The 17,459-nt window shown below is 34.9% G+C and overlaps 1 protein-coding gene across 11 annotated transcripts in view; it reads right to left on the bottom strand.

The window, feature by feature from the left end:
* APC (APC regulator of WNT signaling pathway) overlaps positions 1-17,459 on the bottom strand; it is a 157,945-nt gene that overhangs the window by 79,959 nt on the left and 60,527 nt on the right. For 5 of the 11 annotated variants that reach the window (XM_066274047.1, XM_066274050.1, XM_066274053.1 and 2 more), the window contains exons 2-5: positions 13,133-13,285; positions 8,382-8,466; positions 7,050-7,251; positions 1,741-1,849 (exon numbers count right to left, since the gene is read on the bottom strand). In XM_066274047.1, coding sequence (XP_066130144.1) covers positions 1,741-1,849; positions 7,050-7,251; positions 8,382-8,466; positions 13,133-13,267 — 531 coding nt within the window. In that variant the 5' untranslated portion in view covers positions 13,268-13,285. Of the gene's footprint in view, positions 1-1,740; positions 1,850-7,049; positions 7,252-8,381; positions 8,467-12,686; positions 12,762-13,132; positions 13,286-17,459 lie in introns of those variants that run through there. The other 6 variants (XM_066274046.1, XM_066274049.1, XM_066274052.1 and 3 more) reach the window with 3 other exon arrangements.

The raw sequence follows: 17,459 nt of genomic DNA, 5'->3' as shown, positions 1-17,459 counted from the left end.
TGTTATTAACTTGGCTTCCCAATATTATAAGCAAATCTGCTTATAATATTTTGTATTTATAAAATGCAAGCAATTTAAATTGGCTATGTTGCCAAATAAGCTACAATAATTTCTTATATAATCTATTAAATAAATGTGATTATTAAATGAATTCATAAAGGAATAATTTATTTGACAACTTATCTTTATTTCAACATTAACAAACTGCTCTTGAGTTGTTACATGTATCTGAGCCCTTTTCTGAACATCACTACATGCAGTTGGACTCTAAATTTGTATATTCTAATTACCAAAGTAAATGGTGAACAAAACTATACTTGGTATGTTTGTTTATAAGAGTAAAAATTCTGCCAAACCCTCCTGAGTTCCTAATCCTCTTTTGCTAACAACTTTCTAACAATTGTTCTTTCACTACCTGTGTCTCCTTAGTTCCCAGGAAGGTGGTGAAGGGGGATTTTCTCTCTCTCTCTCAAAACCATGAGTAAGGGCAATGACTAAGCACTTAAGCTTTTATTTCTAGCGCCTGCCAGACAATGCCCACTCAAGAAACCCGGCTACATGTTTTGGAAAAGGTATTTCTTCTTTCTATTTTTGTTTTATTATGTTATTCAAAAATGCTATTAGGAAATAAAAAATGTAAGCTAACAGATGAAGATATATTTTAAATATATCTTCTTAAAATATATATATTTTAAATATTACAAAAAAATTTATGAACAGTTGAAATATTGTTATATTTCAGAAATTTTCTTGTATGTGCCACCTCCATGAATTAAGATAGTCAACAAGGAAAGGTGGGGTGGGGAGGGAGAGAATGACAAGATTAAATATTTTTTATACAGTTATAATTGCAAAATATACAAACTTTAGTACATGAAAAAAGTTCTAAATCCATGCCAACAGCTATTGTCATTTACAATAACTGAAACAGAACTCAAATTATCTTCAAAGATATTTTTATTAAAAAACTATCAGATTGGCCCTGGCCAGTTGGCTCAGTGGTAGAGCATCGGCCTGGTGTGTAGGAGTCCTGGGTTCAATTCCTGGCCAGGGCACACAGGAGAAGCGCCCACCTGCTTCTCTACCCCTCCCCCTCTCCTTCCTCTCTCTCTCTTCCCCTCCCGCAGCCAAGGCTCCATTGGAGCAAAGTTTGCCCGGGCGCTGAGGATGGCTCTGTGGCCTCTGCCTCACGCGCTAGAGTAGCTCTGGTTGCAACAGAGCGACGCCCCAGATGGGCAGAGCATCGCCCCCTGGTGGGCATGCCGGGTGGATCCCGGTCGGGCGCATGCGGGAGTCTATCTGACTGCCTCCCCGTTTCTGGCTTCGGAAAAATACAAAAAACAAAACAAAATAAAACAAAAAACTATCAAGCATGATTCCTGGAATATGGTCCATAAAATAGACAGATGGAGATGAACACTTCTACAGAATATGTTTGGCAATTCAATACACAGACTAAAAAACCAGCTGCCTAGTTAAATCCTGAGTCCTCTAAGATTCAAACTTAATAGAGCTTAACTTGGGGCTTAATATAAATATTTACTTGAACACATGAAGTTTTATCTTTATAAATAAAAACTTATTAACAATTATATATTCAAGTTGAAAGTTAGATAAAACATATTTTAGTTTACAAGTAACTATAAATGTAGTTATCCTAGATTTTTAATAGATAATTTAGGTACTTCTAAAAATCAAGTTATTAAAGTCTAAAATAAGTCAAATTGCCAAGTTACTTACATTTTCAGTTAAAGGAAGACTATCTATTCTTTTAGTGAGATTCTGAAGTTGAGCATAATACCAATCTTTTTCCTTTTCTTCTTTGTCAAGATCAGCAAGAAGTAATGATCTGTTTTTTAAAAAAAGGTTAAGGTTACACAATGCTACTATAAAGTACATAACAGCAATTCCTATTACCTGTTACTATAAAGTTCTCTCTTTAAGCTAAAGTATTAATAATGAATAAATGGAAAACACCGATTTTGGATTTTTGAAGATGGGACTTTAAATATTATAATCATTAAAAAGTTTACTTTTTCAGCTAAATGAGATGCTAATCAACCTTACTGTAATATTTATATTTAACCAAAGACACTGTCTTCACATTCATTCAGTCTAAGAACATGATGATGGTTTATAGTAGAAAGAATAGATATAACAAAATCCCAAATTATTACAAGAAGAAAAGGTATAATGAAGGAGAAAATACAAGCAGTAGTTATGCAGAAAATAAATCTCAAGTGTAAGAAACTACTGCATTGGACAGAGGAACTACTTTGCTTTTCAGCAGCCAAAATAATAACAAATATACTGTCACTGTGCAGTAAGTTAGTTATTCTGAGGGAGACAAGATTTTTCTTAAGTTTGGAACTGAAGATGAATTTATGAAATTCCTGAACTACCTAATCCAGTGGTTCTCAACCTGTGGGTTGTGATCCTGGCGGGGGTCGAACGACCAAAACACAGGGGTATTTTCTGATGGCTTTAGGCAACCCCTGTGTTTTGGTTGTTCGACCCCCGCCGGGGTCGCGACCCACAGGTTGAGAACCGCTGACCTAATCAACCAATGTTGTCCTCAATAATAATCTATATCAAGATACTTTATCTGATTATCATAAACATAAATGCAAAAAAAGAATTTACTGAGATAATAAAACTGTTGGTATAAAAAGTATACTTTAATTTACATTTCACTAAAAAAAAATCTACCTTGGAAATAATTTTATCAGGACATAAAGGTCCCAAGTATTTTGGCCAGGGGCATAGTATTCCATATATTCCATAGTATTCTTGAATCCATACCAGTTCTGTTAGAGGACATTTAGGACCTTTCTAACCTTTTGCTATTATGAAGAATGCTGCACTGGTGCCTGCCCTGTGGTGGTGCAGTGGATAAAGCATCTACCTGGAATGCTGAGGTCACCGGTTCAAAACCCTGGGCTTGCCCGGTCAGGGAACATATGGGAGTTGATGGTTCCTGCTCCTCTCTCTCTCTTTTTCTCTTCTCCCTCTCTCTTTCCCCCACCTCTCTCTAAAATGAGTAAGTAAAATCTAAAAAACAAAAAAACAAAAAAACCCCGCTGCACTGAATATCCATATACATAACCTGATTTCACACATGTGGGAAGCATGTATAGAAGATAAATTCCTAGGGTATGTAAAATTTTAACATACTGCACCTATTAGATGTTATTTATGCACCTATTGCCTTCACCAATGTAAATGTTTTATCAAGCTATTTTACCATTGTAAAACTAGGTTGTTTTCTCTCCAAAAATGTTCTACCACTTTGATTTTAATTTGACTTCTTTTAGTATGAGGGTAAGCAATTTTCAATCACTATTTGTGTTTTCTTGTCTGTGACTTTTTTTTTACTTACAGTACCTCTTCTACATTAAGAATAACAGCACTTTATGGGTTGCAAACATTTCTCAATTCATCACTTGTTTTTTAACTTTGTTTACAATGTTTTGCCATGTAAGTTTTTTTGATACTCTTATAGTCAGACTTGTGAATATTTTCTATTATGGCTTCTGAAGTTTGCTCATACACAGAGAGGGATGTTCCCCACTTGAATATTGTTACTTTAAGATCCTGTTTGATTATAATTTCATAGAAAAAAAATGTTTGTATGAATGTAGGAGGTTCTATTCTTTCTAAAATTCCCTTTCCTTTACTTGAGAAGCAGCTTAACAATTAGAAATAAGCCTTCACTTTTGATGTGGTAACCTCAGTAGTGAGGGAATCCATGGCAGGCAAGGAATCCCCTGTTTATGATGTAGCAACCTTGGGGGAGTGTGGATTAATGAGAAGCTGCCTCCTCCTTCCCTTTCTAACAACAGAAGCAGGAAAAAGCCCTGCAGAAAGCCTGAACCCCTTTTAAAGCTGAGCAACAAACTACCATAAAAGATAAGATAGGATTCTATAGTATTTCCCAACTTTCCTTCATGATGACCTGCAGGACCCACGGATTAAAGTGGGGAAAAGAGAGTGATAAATGGTGACCCTCTGATTACTCTTTAATAAATAGGCTTATGAAATAAGAATTGGGTATTTAAAGTGCTTAAATTGACAAGCCAATGTTATTGATGGTGCTAAAGTGAGAGGAGATTAGGAAGAATAGGGACAAGTTGTTAGTATCAAGTTTAAGACCAAACTGTGATAAAAAACTCTGGAAAAGCCATAGCTATAATGTCTTGAGCCAAAATGATGAGTGGTTAAAATGACAGTAGTTGACCTTGTAACTCACACAGCAGTGCTTAAGGCTTAGAAATGAAACTGGATCTGGACCCAGAAACACAGGTCGGTCTTTACGGTTTAGTGTTTTATTGCTTAGTTAGTGACTGTCAGTAGTCTTCTTTAAAAATGCTTCTTCACATAAACCTCACGACTTTTAAGTCCTCTAGCTAACTCAAAGTTACATGGTACAAATGTAGTAGGTATTTAATAAACATTTGTTAAACATGTGAATGGTTAGCTTGATCAGGCAGTTGCGCAGTGGATAGAGTGTTGGACTGGGACACAGAGGACCCAGGTTCTAAACCCCGAGGTTGCCGGCTTGAGCACAGGCTCAACAGCTTGAATGCAAGGTCTCCAGCTTGAGCGTGAGATCATAGACATGATCCCATGGTGGCTGGCTTGAGCCCAAAGGTCACTGGCTTGAAGCCCAAGGTCGCTGGTTTGAACAAGGGGTTACTCGCTCTGCTGAAGCCCCCCTGGTCAAGGCACATATGGGAAGGCAATCAATGAACAACTAAGGTGACACAACAAAGAAGTGATGCTTCTCATCTCTCTCTTCCTGTCTGTCTGTCTCTCTCTTCAAAAAAAAAAAAAAAGTGAATGGATAATGGCTAACATGACAATAGCTAACTTTTATTGAGTGCTTTATATATAAGACAGAGTGCTAAAGAGTTTTTTAAAAAAAATCTATAGATTTTAAAATCTTTTCTATAGACTGGAAAACTGAGGTTTAAAAAGCTTATAGAGCTATGGACTTGGGTTTGAATCTTGGTTTGTCAACTTAATAACAGCTATCTTGTGCAATACAGAAAAAGAGAAAATAAAGAGACAGAGATAGCTAATCTATGACTTAAGGGAGGGCTAGCAAGAAAGAACAGAAAAAAACAGAAGGGAAAATATCACCAAAGAAATAACAGAATTTTCAAAAGCTAAAATAAACAAACACACACACAAATTTCCAGATCAAAAGGGTACACTAGTATCTAGCACAGTGAATGACACAAACACATATACCAAGCCATTGTAAAAGCTTCAAAGAGGGAAAACGGCTGCCTACAAAGGAATAAGCATCAGACTGATAATTGAACTTCTCATCAGCACCATTAAGAATGAGAGGAAAATGAGTTTGAACCTAGACCTATCCAAATAATCAAGTGTGAGAGCAATTTTTAGGTACTGTCACATAAGTAAGGTCTCAATTTTCTTCCAACAGAACCAAGAGGTCACAAGATATATCAGAACTATACATATAAAAATACTCTCTCTTCTCTCTCTCTGTCTTAATAAAACACGACTTTACCTACATGAAGCAAACTTCCCAGGGAAGTCAGTATGCTCACATGTCCTTTGCTTCTTAATAGAACTCAAAGGGGACAAAGAGATGAAAGACTGTAGATCCTAGTTAGCTTCTTATTTTTCAGCATAGTATTTCCTACACTGTCAGAGAGAAATAGTCCAGGTTCAAAGTAGAAAATAGACTCATGTGAACTTAAGAGATGAAAGAAAGCTTAACACTGCTGGTCCCGATGAGCATCCCTTTTTTTGTAGATGGACATACCTAAGATCAGAGAAAGTACTGAAAGGTCTTTTGCTTTTCAGTGAGATATGCTGGGCATTTTCTTTTGTATTTTTCTGAAGTTGGAAACGAGGAGGCAGTCAGACAGACTCCTGCATGCGCCCGACCGGGATCCACCCGGCATGCCCACCAGGGGGAGATGCTCTGCCCAGCTGGGGTGTTGCTCTGTTGCATCCAGAGCCATTCTAGCGCCTGAGGCAGAGGCCACAGAGCCATCCTCAGCGTCCGGGCCAACTTTGCTCCAATGGAGCCTTGGCTGCAGAAAGGGAAGAGAGAGACAGAGAGGAAGGAGAGGGGGAGGGGTGGAGAAGCAGATGGGCGCTTCTCCTGTGTGCCCTGGCTGGGAATTGAACCTGGGACTCCTGCACACCAGGCCGATGCTTTACCACTGAGCAAACTGGCCAGGGCTGCTGGGTATTTTTAATATGTTAAAATACAATGTTCACAACTCTACCAGGTAAGCTATACCCCTATTTTAAAGAAGAAAACATACAAAAATTTAATGACTTGACCAAGATTCTAGAGCTGACAGGTAACATTTATAAATGTTAAAATTTCTTGAATGTATAGTTGAAATTTTAGGAATATGGAAATAAAAAGGTTTCATTCATGCGCTGAGGAATTTATAATCTTTTAGGAGACATAAGTACTTGACAAATTCTTGATGATATATATTCTGATATTTGTAACAGAATAATTTTAACTGCAGGAAGAAAAGACTACTCTAGCTATGAGAAACCAGAACTCATTCCATATGTCAAGCAATGTTTTTCAATGCTGAAGTTGATAAATTAAGCAATGTTTCATTTGTGGCACTTGTAACAGGCCTTTCATAATGCAGTCACCTTATACTAAATCTAGTACCTATTTTAGTTCAAAAGATAACCAGAAATGCAATTAAAATTCAGTTATATATTTTAACCACACATGGAGATTGTGATCATGTGTAGGACCCAATGAACACAGCATCTGAAATATTTAAGTGACAAAATAGAAGTCTTACAAGAAATTGTGTCCTTTAAATTTTTAGATTTAGTACAGAGACAGTCAGCCACATACTATCTTTGAGTTAATAAATGCTGAATGTGCTCTAAATATTAACGGTTACTCACCAAACATGATTCGTAATTCATATCTTATATTACAAATTGACAAAATAATAGCAAAAATTAAAGCATACAAATCAATGTTTGCTATTTTAAAAAAATGTTTGCTATTTAATGAAAAAAATTACCTCTCTTTCTCAAGTTCTTCTAAATAACCAGTATTTTCTCTGCTTCCGTTTACAAACCCTCTTCTTGGAAACGAACCCATAGGGACAGGACTGCACTCTCCTGAACGACTGGATACAGATCCTTCCCGGCTTCCATAAGAACGGAGGGACATTTTTGATCGTAGTTTTACTCCAGGGAAATTACTGCTATCTAATTTAAGCTCTAAATAAAATAAAGATGTTTTAATATAACAATTGCTTTAAGTAGTCTAATGCAATTATATTGTTTTAAAAGTGAAAGCTTAGGTTCATATTTAGCCCTCAATTTTAACCCATTTTATAACAGAATTGAAAATACTTCATAGATATATTACACAAAGCCTATAGGAGTACTATATTATGGCTGTTATTGAGTAGCCAACTCTGCCAGGAGCAGAGGAAATCCTAATCACAAAGGCTGAGGCTCAGAGAAACTGATTCCTGGTTCTGGGAAAATGGAAAGGTGGGAGACAGGATAAATAGAAGAACACTAAAAAAATAAATAAAAATCAGAAAATGGCTGAGTCTCAATGAGGCAGGCTCTCTGAGGGCCTGCAAAAGGACAGTGTAGTGAAGCACTGACTCGATAAAAGGACACACTCTTGGTTCAGAAGCAAACAAATTTCTAACAGAGTTAACCGCTAATACACATTACTGAATATACAATTCTTTAGAAACAGAATGGCCAAACTTTCCCTCCAAAGTCAGCTTGAAGCAAGGGAAAAAGAAATATGTTAAAATAAAATTAGACAATATATCCTTCCTTAGATTCATGCTAGATAATAATACGTTTAAGGACCAAAAGGTAGTTTCTTTGTCTAGCTTCAGTTAGAATTACACATTTTCCCTATTTTTACATTGGAATTTTTAAGCAACAAAATAAAACATTCTTTTTAAATTCTGCTAAAAATGGTTTAGTCAGCTTATATTTGTGAGAGGATAAAGCATTTCTACCCCACATGGGACAGGGAAGGACAGCACTTCACAGGAGGCAATGGGCCCAGTCCGTAGTCTACAGCTGAATGAAGGGCTGTTTAGTGACTGTTAGAATAGTGATGAGCTTTAAAAAAGTTTAAAATGATCAAGGAAAGCATCCAAAATAGTTTATTCAAAGCCTGTAAAATGTTTAACTGAAGAAATAAGAAAATAGACCTTTAACATATTTCTACTTTAACAATTACAAGCTAATGGGTAAAGCTGTTATATCAAAATAACTGATACCAACACCCAAATCAAAAGAAGTTAGATATAAAGAACTAAAGTTTGACAACTGAAGCATAAAAAAATATTTTAAAACACTCTTTTACAATGTACCTTTGAGGCGCTCTAATAAGTCAATCTGTCCAGAAGATGTCATAGCTTCATCTTCAATACTTCCTTGTAGTTGTTTGAGTACTTCCTGTAAAAAAAAGAACACAATATGAACATGACAAAATTCTAAATCTTCTTGAAGAAACAATTCTAATTTTTTGTACTTAGGTATGATAGAAAAAAGTTTATTTTCAATTAATCTGGAAACATATTATAAATTGTAAAGGACTAAACATATATTATCCAGTATAAATTAAGAATAACAAACTATGTTCCAACAACGTTAATAATATTTTGTAATAATGGTGATAAGAAGTAGTCTCCTTGCACAATACTATATGGAACCCTTACGTATTATCTCTGACTTTTAAAACAAAACAACAAGGTGAATTATTCTCATTTTTGGATAGATCAACCGAGACTCAAAAGACTTGACCAAGCTAGTTAGCAGCAAATTTATGCAGGGAGCAGAAAACATCTTTATCACAAATGCTGATACTCAGAGAAATTTACTGACTTCTGGTTCAAGGGAAATATAAAAGTAAAAGAGAGAGAATAAGTAGAAGAATCCTAAAAAATCAGAAAACAGCCAAATGGCCAAGCCTCAATGAAGCTGGCTCAATAGTTAAGTATTTAGAATCTATGTCTCTTAGGCTTACACCAAAAACGACCCTGAAAATATCAAATCAACAAACTATAATAGGCTGTTTATTTATTACCCTAAAAATATTCAAGCTTTTCTGTATCACATTTAAGTATATTCTTCTAGTATACTGATTTACATCCAGCAGATATTTAAATAATAATTAAATGCACAATGCCTCCTGACTTTTGATGCCATTACTCCTTTCCTATCTAAATCCTTCTCTAAATGTCAACATGTCACATCTGCCTACATGTTTGTCAAGACTTCCAGTAGTTTCTTTCCTCTACTGGAGTCCTTCTGCTTGTTCCAGTGACAAATATCAGTCTGTACCTAGAATCAACAGATATCCTGGGGAAGAAAATCACCAGAGATCTCAGTTCATCTAGAAAATAGCTCTTTCCTGTTTGGATTTTTAGTTAATACTGTCCTTGATGCTTCCACAGTTCTCCAACGTCTTTAAAAGTATGGTTTTTGGTGTGTGTTTTAGCCAGTGTGTTCTAGTTGCTGCAGTAGGACTGATTGTTTGAAGCTGCATACTGCATAGACCTAAAAGAAGTCGTCCTCAATTTCAAAGAATTTTTGAAAGAAAATACAAAACAACCAGTAAAGCAATTTCAAAAAGTACTCTGAGAGACGGCAGATTTTAAAATTAATACGTAATTTTGAAGGAGACAATATTCATTTGTATTTATAATTCTAGAAGCTTGGTTTAAAAAATTAACTACATTATATAATCAGACATTATTTTAAAAAACATTTTAAAATTTTAGAAATATTAGAGAATTATTTTTTAGAGACAAAATGTGCTGTGAGAATATTAGTGAATAGAAAATATTTATCAATGAACAACTGTTTATTCATGGGGGTGGCTACATGACCCTCTTCTGTTCTTTTCAATACATCACAGTTATAAATTCTTTTCATTACCAGACACAATACACTTGATAATAAAATCTCCAAAATTAGTTATAAATCACGTTAATTTGAATTTCTATTTCTCATTTTTCCTTTACACTCTGAAAGTAGAAGATACTTTACATGAATATGGTTTTAAGACTTTAGAGCAATTTATAAATATTTCATTTTGTCAAAATATAACAAAGATATAAATGGTTCATTAATAATTTGCCTACAGAAAACTTTTTTATATCGTGTCATCTTTTAGTTTAAATGCTTTATATCTCTACATGACCATACTGATCATGTTGCTATGCTCAGCAATTGAAATCAATCAAGTTGAGTTTTAATCCTAGAGTAAAAAATACAGTCCATACTTCAATCAAGTTTAATTAACAATTTTTGCCTTTATCCAATTGCAGGTCAACTAAATCCGATGACATCTCTACTACACTTTACTATAATTTTATTATAGAAAATATCACATATATGTAAGTATAAAGAACATTATAACAAACTCCCATATATCTTCACATCCTACTTCAGTAATTATCCACTCAGGGTCTTGTTTCATCTACACCTATACCTACTTTCTCCAGTTCCCCACCTCCACTCAGATTTATTTTGAAAACAAATCTAAGACATTATATTATTTTTTCTGTAAATATTTCAAAAAAGAAAAATAACAAGCATGGATACAAACAATAGTGACTGGCGGTGGGGGGGTGGGGGTGGGAAGAGGTGGAAGAGGGTATTGAGGGATAAGTGATGATGGATGGACCCTTGACTTGGGGTGCTGAACACAGTGCAGTGAACAGAGATGTACTGCAGAACTGTGCATCTGAAGCCTATATAATTTTGTTAACCAGTGTCACCTCAATAAATTCAATAAGAAAATTTCAATATGTATATTTAAACAGAGATTCTTTCTAAACACAACCACAATGCCATCATTATATCTAAAAAACAAACATTTTCTTAATATTCTTAAATATACAGTCACAGTGTTATATACTGATTCTGCTGTTGGCATACAAAATATTTTTATAGTGTATCAATGCCATGTAATCAAAAAACAAAGAGTACTCTCTTTTGCCACTAGATGGTACTACTGCATAAACTGCAGACATCCTTAAATGATCTAGTGGGAGGGGACACACCTTGCCTTTCTTTGGGTTAAACAGCTTAATCATTAGGAAGCATGATTCAAGATTGTACAGTATATTCCAAAGTCTAACAAGTGATTGTTGGAGGGCAAATAACCATTGTTCTAGATAAACTTTAATCCAATGGAGGAAGTGCCACTGTTTTCAAGTGTCTTTTCACAAATCGATATTCCAAAACAAAATGAAGAGATCATAGTTCTGCTCTTTAACAGCTTAAAGCCTTTTAAGGAAGAGATACATAAATAATTTCCTTATAAAGTTGTAAATGCTATACCTATATCATATGCCCAATCCTAAAAAAATATGTGGATGGATTAGCAAGAATGTTTTGTAGAGGCACATGCTGAGTAATTATCAATTCATGGCTGAGTCCTTATGTATCTTAAATGCCATTATTATTCACGATGCATATTACATCACCTGGGTAAGTTGTCAACCTGATATTCCACTGCAGAAATTTAAGGGTCTGATTTTGTTATTTACTCTAACATTCTACTTCAGCATGGAGATGGATCTAAGGGTAGGTAAAAATGTCTCCCCAAAATGAATTTTGAAATTGATCAAGTAGTTAAACAAAACTTAAAAAAGTCATCTCAGAGCTCTACACCACAAAAACAAACATTCAGATAGATCAGCCAGGAGTTCTCTGCAAAATATACCTCCAAAGCAGATGAAAAGGTAGTCCTGTTGGGAATTTTGAATCTTAAAACTATTAAAAAAACCACAATAATATAAAAACAATTTTAGATACACTGTGTTGATCAGTGTTAAAATATCAAACTATTCTTTTTTTAACCTATTAAGTAATTAATTCGGTTGTTTTTAAGGTCACCCATAGTTTGTGGTTAGAAAATGTTTGTTTAAAGTCTACCTTATTTCCAAAAGGATTTGAGATAGATATCTTGGATATCTGTCATTGCTAGAGACAGTTTTTATAACAGAAAGGCAATTAGAGTAGAAATGGTTTTTAGCAGACAGACTAGTACACATGAGTAAAAAGGTTGAACTGTTATGATATTGAATATAAAGGGTAAAAGAGGAGCAGAAATAGTACAGTGATTATATAGAAACTTGAAGAATGAGAGAAATCTCAAAATGCATAGGAAGAAAACTCAGAAGAGAATAGACAATGAATGAAAAATAGGAGTAAGTGAACAGACAGGAATAGGGTCAAGAACCCAGATGTTAAATAGCCTAGGAGCAGAAACAACAGGAAGCAGGAAGAATTTTTTAAAAAGGAAGTTAACAGTTTTACTGATGATCTCTAATTCTATAAAGTTATTAAATTTAGTGAGAAGAAAATATACTTAATTAGAAATTAAAACAGCTCAAGTTTTAACCTCAATTGTTTTGAAATTAGAATATATTTTCCCCACTTCAGACTGGGTATTTTTATAAGTCTTCTTGGAGGTTATATAGCTTTTCAATGCTTTCTGGCAAACCAATTTTAGGGTTTCAAGGTGCCATAGAAATTCTCTAGGCTAGTGCAATGCCCTATTTTCCTAACAAGGCAACTTAAACTTAAGTCCAGAAGGGGACTCAAAAGTGATGCAACTTAGCTTGTGACAATACTAGGAATGGGAGCAGGAACTGACTTACATTCAGGACTCTTCCCATCAGGGCACCCTGATTTTCTTGACAAGCTATTGATGCAGCAATTCAGTGGCAACAGATCTGAGAGAGTTGGGGAGGAAGGCTATATTTAATAACAGATTTACTCTGACATTGCGAAGCTAGTTTCTATGAATTACATAGAACACTCGCCTCAGTAGAATGATGCTCATGTGATAGTTAAGTTAAAAAGAACCTAAGAACTAACTAATCACTGAGGTTTTATACTTATTTTCTTTATATGAGTAAATGGATGAATTCAATATAATTTATTTAAAAGTATAAATAAATGTTAATGTTGGTAGGAAAAGAGTTTACATGTTACCACTTAATTAAAATACACTTTTAAGTAAGTTAAGTACCTAACCCCCAAGTTTACAAGAGGGAATACTGAATAAAAATGATACACTCCAATTAAAAGTCAGTCTTGATACCTTCATATTAGATGCCTCAGTTTCCAGTTTTGTAAGATGATTGGAATTATCTTCTAGCTCTTGTCGAAGATTTGAGTTCTCCATCTTCAGTGCCTCAACTTGTTTTAACAACTGATCATAGGAAGCTGCAGCCATCCTTGGCTACCCTTGGACCTATAAGGTTAAAAAGGATTTTGAAATTCACTACTAAAAATATAGTGGCTGCTTGTTTACAAGGAAAGGGGTAAAGAAACAAAACTCTTGAGACATTTAATAAGAAGAATGTGTTAAAATGCTCGTTTAGGTGTCAAAACAATATTGTTCAAGTAGTAGCATCTAGGAGGATGAAACAATGGAGTCTTAGTCGAAGACAAACAGGACTAAAACAGAAGAGAACTTCAGTAGTGTCTGAATACGTTTGCCTTTTCACAGTGGATGAGATTTTTGTCAGGTAAGAATTTTTTTAAGGATTTAAAGATATTGTACCTTGTCTAACAGGCAAAACCTAGGAATATAATTATTGATAAAGAATTTCTTTATATTAGTAATATTAATGTATTTCTGAATTTTGTCTGATAGTCATAGAATTTTAGAGCCACAATGAATTACTGAGATTAAGTAGTGTATTCCATCACTTTTCATTTGATAAAAGACTAGTCTTCAACATCATCCCTGGAGAAGTAGTTCAGAAGTTTCACGAAGGCCTCACTAAAAGGCAGTTGTTTAACAAAACAGACACAAAGGAGAGCATTAGATGAGACTTTAAATTTTTCTGACAGAAAATGACAAATAAGAATTACTAATACAAAGTTTAAAAAAATGAATATAACATGCCAAGCTATGGCATATGAGGTCTTGGAACCAACTATGCTCAGATCGAGGCCAAAAGACACTCAAAGAAAATAGATAATTTCAGGAGTCGAGACTGTCAAAGAGAAATACAACAGAGTCTGGCAGTTAGTTACATAACTGAAAGAAGAGGGAAAAAAGAAAATATATAGAAGATTGCCAGGTAATAAGAGGTCCTTGGCATGAAGAATGCTAGCAGTTTTAGTAGGACTACCCAAGTTAGGAAGACCCAGAGCAAGAGAGAAGAAAGCAAAAGGGCAGTTATCTAGGTTTTTATCCAAATGTTCACTGGAAAACAAATTTACAAGTATCCTAAGACATAATGCAAGAAGACAGAAAAGTTTTAGGCAGGCAGGGGATACTCTTTCAGAATTAAATGTGAAAGACTCATTATTACTAATTTCAGAAGTTTGGGATCACTTTGAAAAAAATGTGTTACATGTGAAACCGCTTTTACTGTTTTAATGAGTGGAAAAAAAGATGTACTTGCCAGCACTTTCAGATGGTAATGATGTATGAGGAAAAACCAATAGAATATGAAGAAGCTATAAGAATCAATCAGAAGAGTGTTTTGTTCAACTCTATGCAAATCAATTTGAAAACCTAAATGAAATAATTTACTAGAAAATGTAATTTACCAAAACAAACATCCACCAAAGATGGAAAAAATAAAATTTACAACAAAAATCACTATTAGAAAATTGGTATCATTCAATATCTTAATAGATTTACATAGAGGAAAAAATATCATCTACCAAAGACAAGATGTTTTAGAAATTCAATGCCCATCTTTGTTGAAAATTAATATAAAAAAACCACTTCTTTAACATGATATGTATCAGCCCCAAAGCCAGTACCATACTTAATGTGGAAATACTAGATATATCCTTCAAGTCAGGAAAAGCTCATTTTACCACTCTACTACTCATAATACTTTTTTTTCTTTTTCTATGTGAGAAGAGGGGAGATAGATCCCTGCATGTGCCCCGATCAGGATTCACCCGGCAATCCCGGTCTGGGACCAATGCTCTGCCCATCTGGGGTCATGTTCACACTGAGCTATTTTTAGCACCTGAGGTGGAGGCCCCACAGAGCCATCCTCAGCTCCTGGGCTGATGCGCTCAAACCAATGGAGCCACGGCTGCAGGAGGAGAAGAGAGAGATAAAGTCAGAAGGGGAAGAGGGAGGGGTTGAGAAGCAGATGGTCACTTCACCTGTGTGCCCTGACCGGAAATTGAACCCAGGACATCCACATGCCGGGCTAACACTCTACCACTGAGCCAACCAGCCAGAGCTATTATTCATAATACTAGTCAACAAAATTAAAGAATATAACTAGAAAGGAATACTATTAGCTGATGATATAAATACAAACCTGGAATATCCAAACAACTCCTAAATATTACTAAATATAATAAGATAATGTGGTAACGTACTGTAGTACAAAATATACAGAACTGTTTCCTTTATATATACACAGAGAAACCAGACATGGAAGGAAATATCCCATTTATAATTTAAAAAATAATAAAATACTTAAGCATGAACAGAACAAAGTGCCCAAAACTATTAAATATTTCAAGGAAAGACATACCTTTAAGGAGCCACTGAGCTACTTCACCCACAGGTGTTATAAGGTACCAAAAACTACAGAATTAATATTAATATTTTAAGAGGCTTGGAGAACATTTTATTAATTTGGGTTAAGGTGTGCAGAGAAATTGTGAGAATAGCCTCTGTACTGTGTGATTGGCATAACCAGGATGGCCCTTGGCATTGTATTGTAAATGCAAGGGGAGGAAAACATGGATTCCCAGACATTCCACTACACCTGTGGGGAAAGGGGTAAATGGCTAGCCAGGTGCAGGAAGAGAAAAGCCAAAATAAACCTTTTCTTCTTTTTTTTTTTAAATTTATTCATTCATTTTAGAGAGGAGAGAGAGTGAGAGAGAGAGAGAAAGTGGGGAGAAGCAGGAAGCATCAACTCCCATATGTGCCTTGACCGGGCAAGCCCAGGGTTTAGAACCGGCGACCTCAGCATCCCAGGTCGACGATTTATCCACTGCGCCACCACAGGTCAGGCGCCTTTTCTTATAACTATGAGCCATTTGCGGGCATTTGTCCCCACAGAAACTACCTCTCCTATGTAAATGCATGTAGTAAACACGTGTGATTCTGGACAGAGAGATGGCAGATAAATACTAGATAATATAGGAATGCCTTTTAATATGTAAAGAGACATCTTTCTACCAATGTGTTAATTTGTAAATTTTGTTTTCTCCAAAATAATGTATGGCTTGCAAATTGAACGTGGTCCTATCATGTTAAAGGACATATGACTATAACCAATAGTGGTAAGGGGCTCCTAATTGCAATGTTTGCTTCTGTACTTCCCACTTACAAAACTATAAAAACTAAATAGAACAGAGGGCCAGTGTGCACTCCCTCAGACCACTGTTGGAGTTTGCCGCCGCTTGGCCAAGCTAGACAATAAAGCTTTGGTGTGTAATCGACGGACCTTGTTCGTGTCTTCAATGTTTCGGGTCCCTCCGGATTAGGATTAACACCTTGTTCTTGTACACAGAGTCAGTATCATTAAGGTTGTCGTTTCTCCCTAATTTATAAATTTTACATAGTCTCAATAAAAATACTATATAAAGTTTGTTTTTGTTTTCTGCAGCTGGACATTTGAAAAAATTAACAAGCAAAAATAGGACAGCAGAAGGAGTACACCTATCACATATTAAAATACTATATAAAGCCTTTATAAGTAAAACAGTATCTAGTAAACTGTACAATACCAATAAATTAACTTTTTAGTTTTAATAATTATACTATGATTATATAAAATGTTAACAGGGGAAGCTCAGTAAAGGTAGACAGGAACTTTACTATTTTCTCTTTTGTAAGTCCTAAGTTATTTTTTAAAAAAAGTTTTTAAAAGCCATGCTATTGGCAGATTGGCCTGTGGTGGTATAGTAAAAGAGCATTGACTTGGAACACTGAGGTTGTGGGTTTGAAACCTTGTGCTTGCATAGTCAAGGCACATACAAGTAAGCAATGAATAGCTAAAGTGAAGCAAGTATGAGTTGATACCCCTCGCTCCCTTCCCCTGTAAAATCAATAACTGAAGTCTTTTTTTTAAAAAAGCTATGATATTGGCATATGAATTGACCAACTATTGGAACACAATAAAAAATCCATAAATACATGTACATTTAGTAATGTTATATGTAGTATCACAAATACAAGTGATACTATACTCGGAAACAGGGCAGTCATGAAGAAGAAAATAAAATTGCATCTATTCCTCATATTAAGATAAACTACAAAAGAAACATTTAAAAATATTATATAGCATCTAAATTGTCAAAACTGTTTTGTTTTTAAATGAGAGATATTTAAATGAAATGTACCCTCTTCCAAGAAGGATACTATGGAGCAACAAACATTTTCATTAATGAGTATAAAAGGCACATAGAGGGCCAACTGGAGTTCT

Source organism: Saccopteryx bilineata, chromosome 4 (assembly GCF_036850765.1).
Source record: "Saccopteryx bilineata isolate mSacBil1 chromosome 4, mSacBil1_pri_phased_curated, whole genome shotgun sequence".
Lineage (NCBI taxonomy): Eukaryota > Metazoa > Chordata > Mammalia > Chiroptera > Emballonuridae > Saccopteryx > Saccopteryx bilineata.
This window is presented reverse-complemented; position numbering and strand designations above follow the sequence as displayed.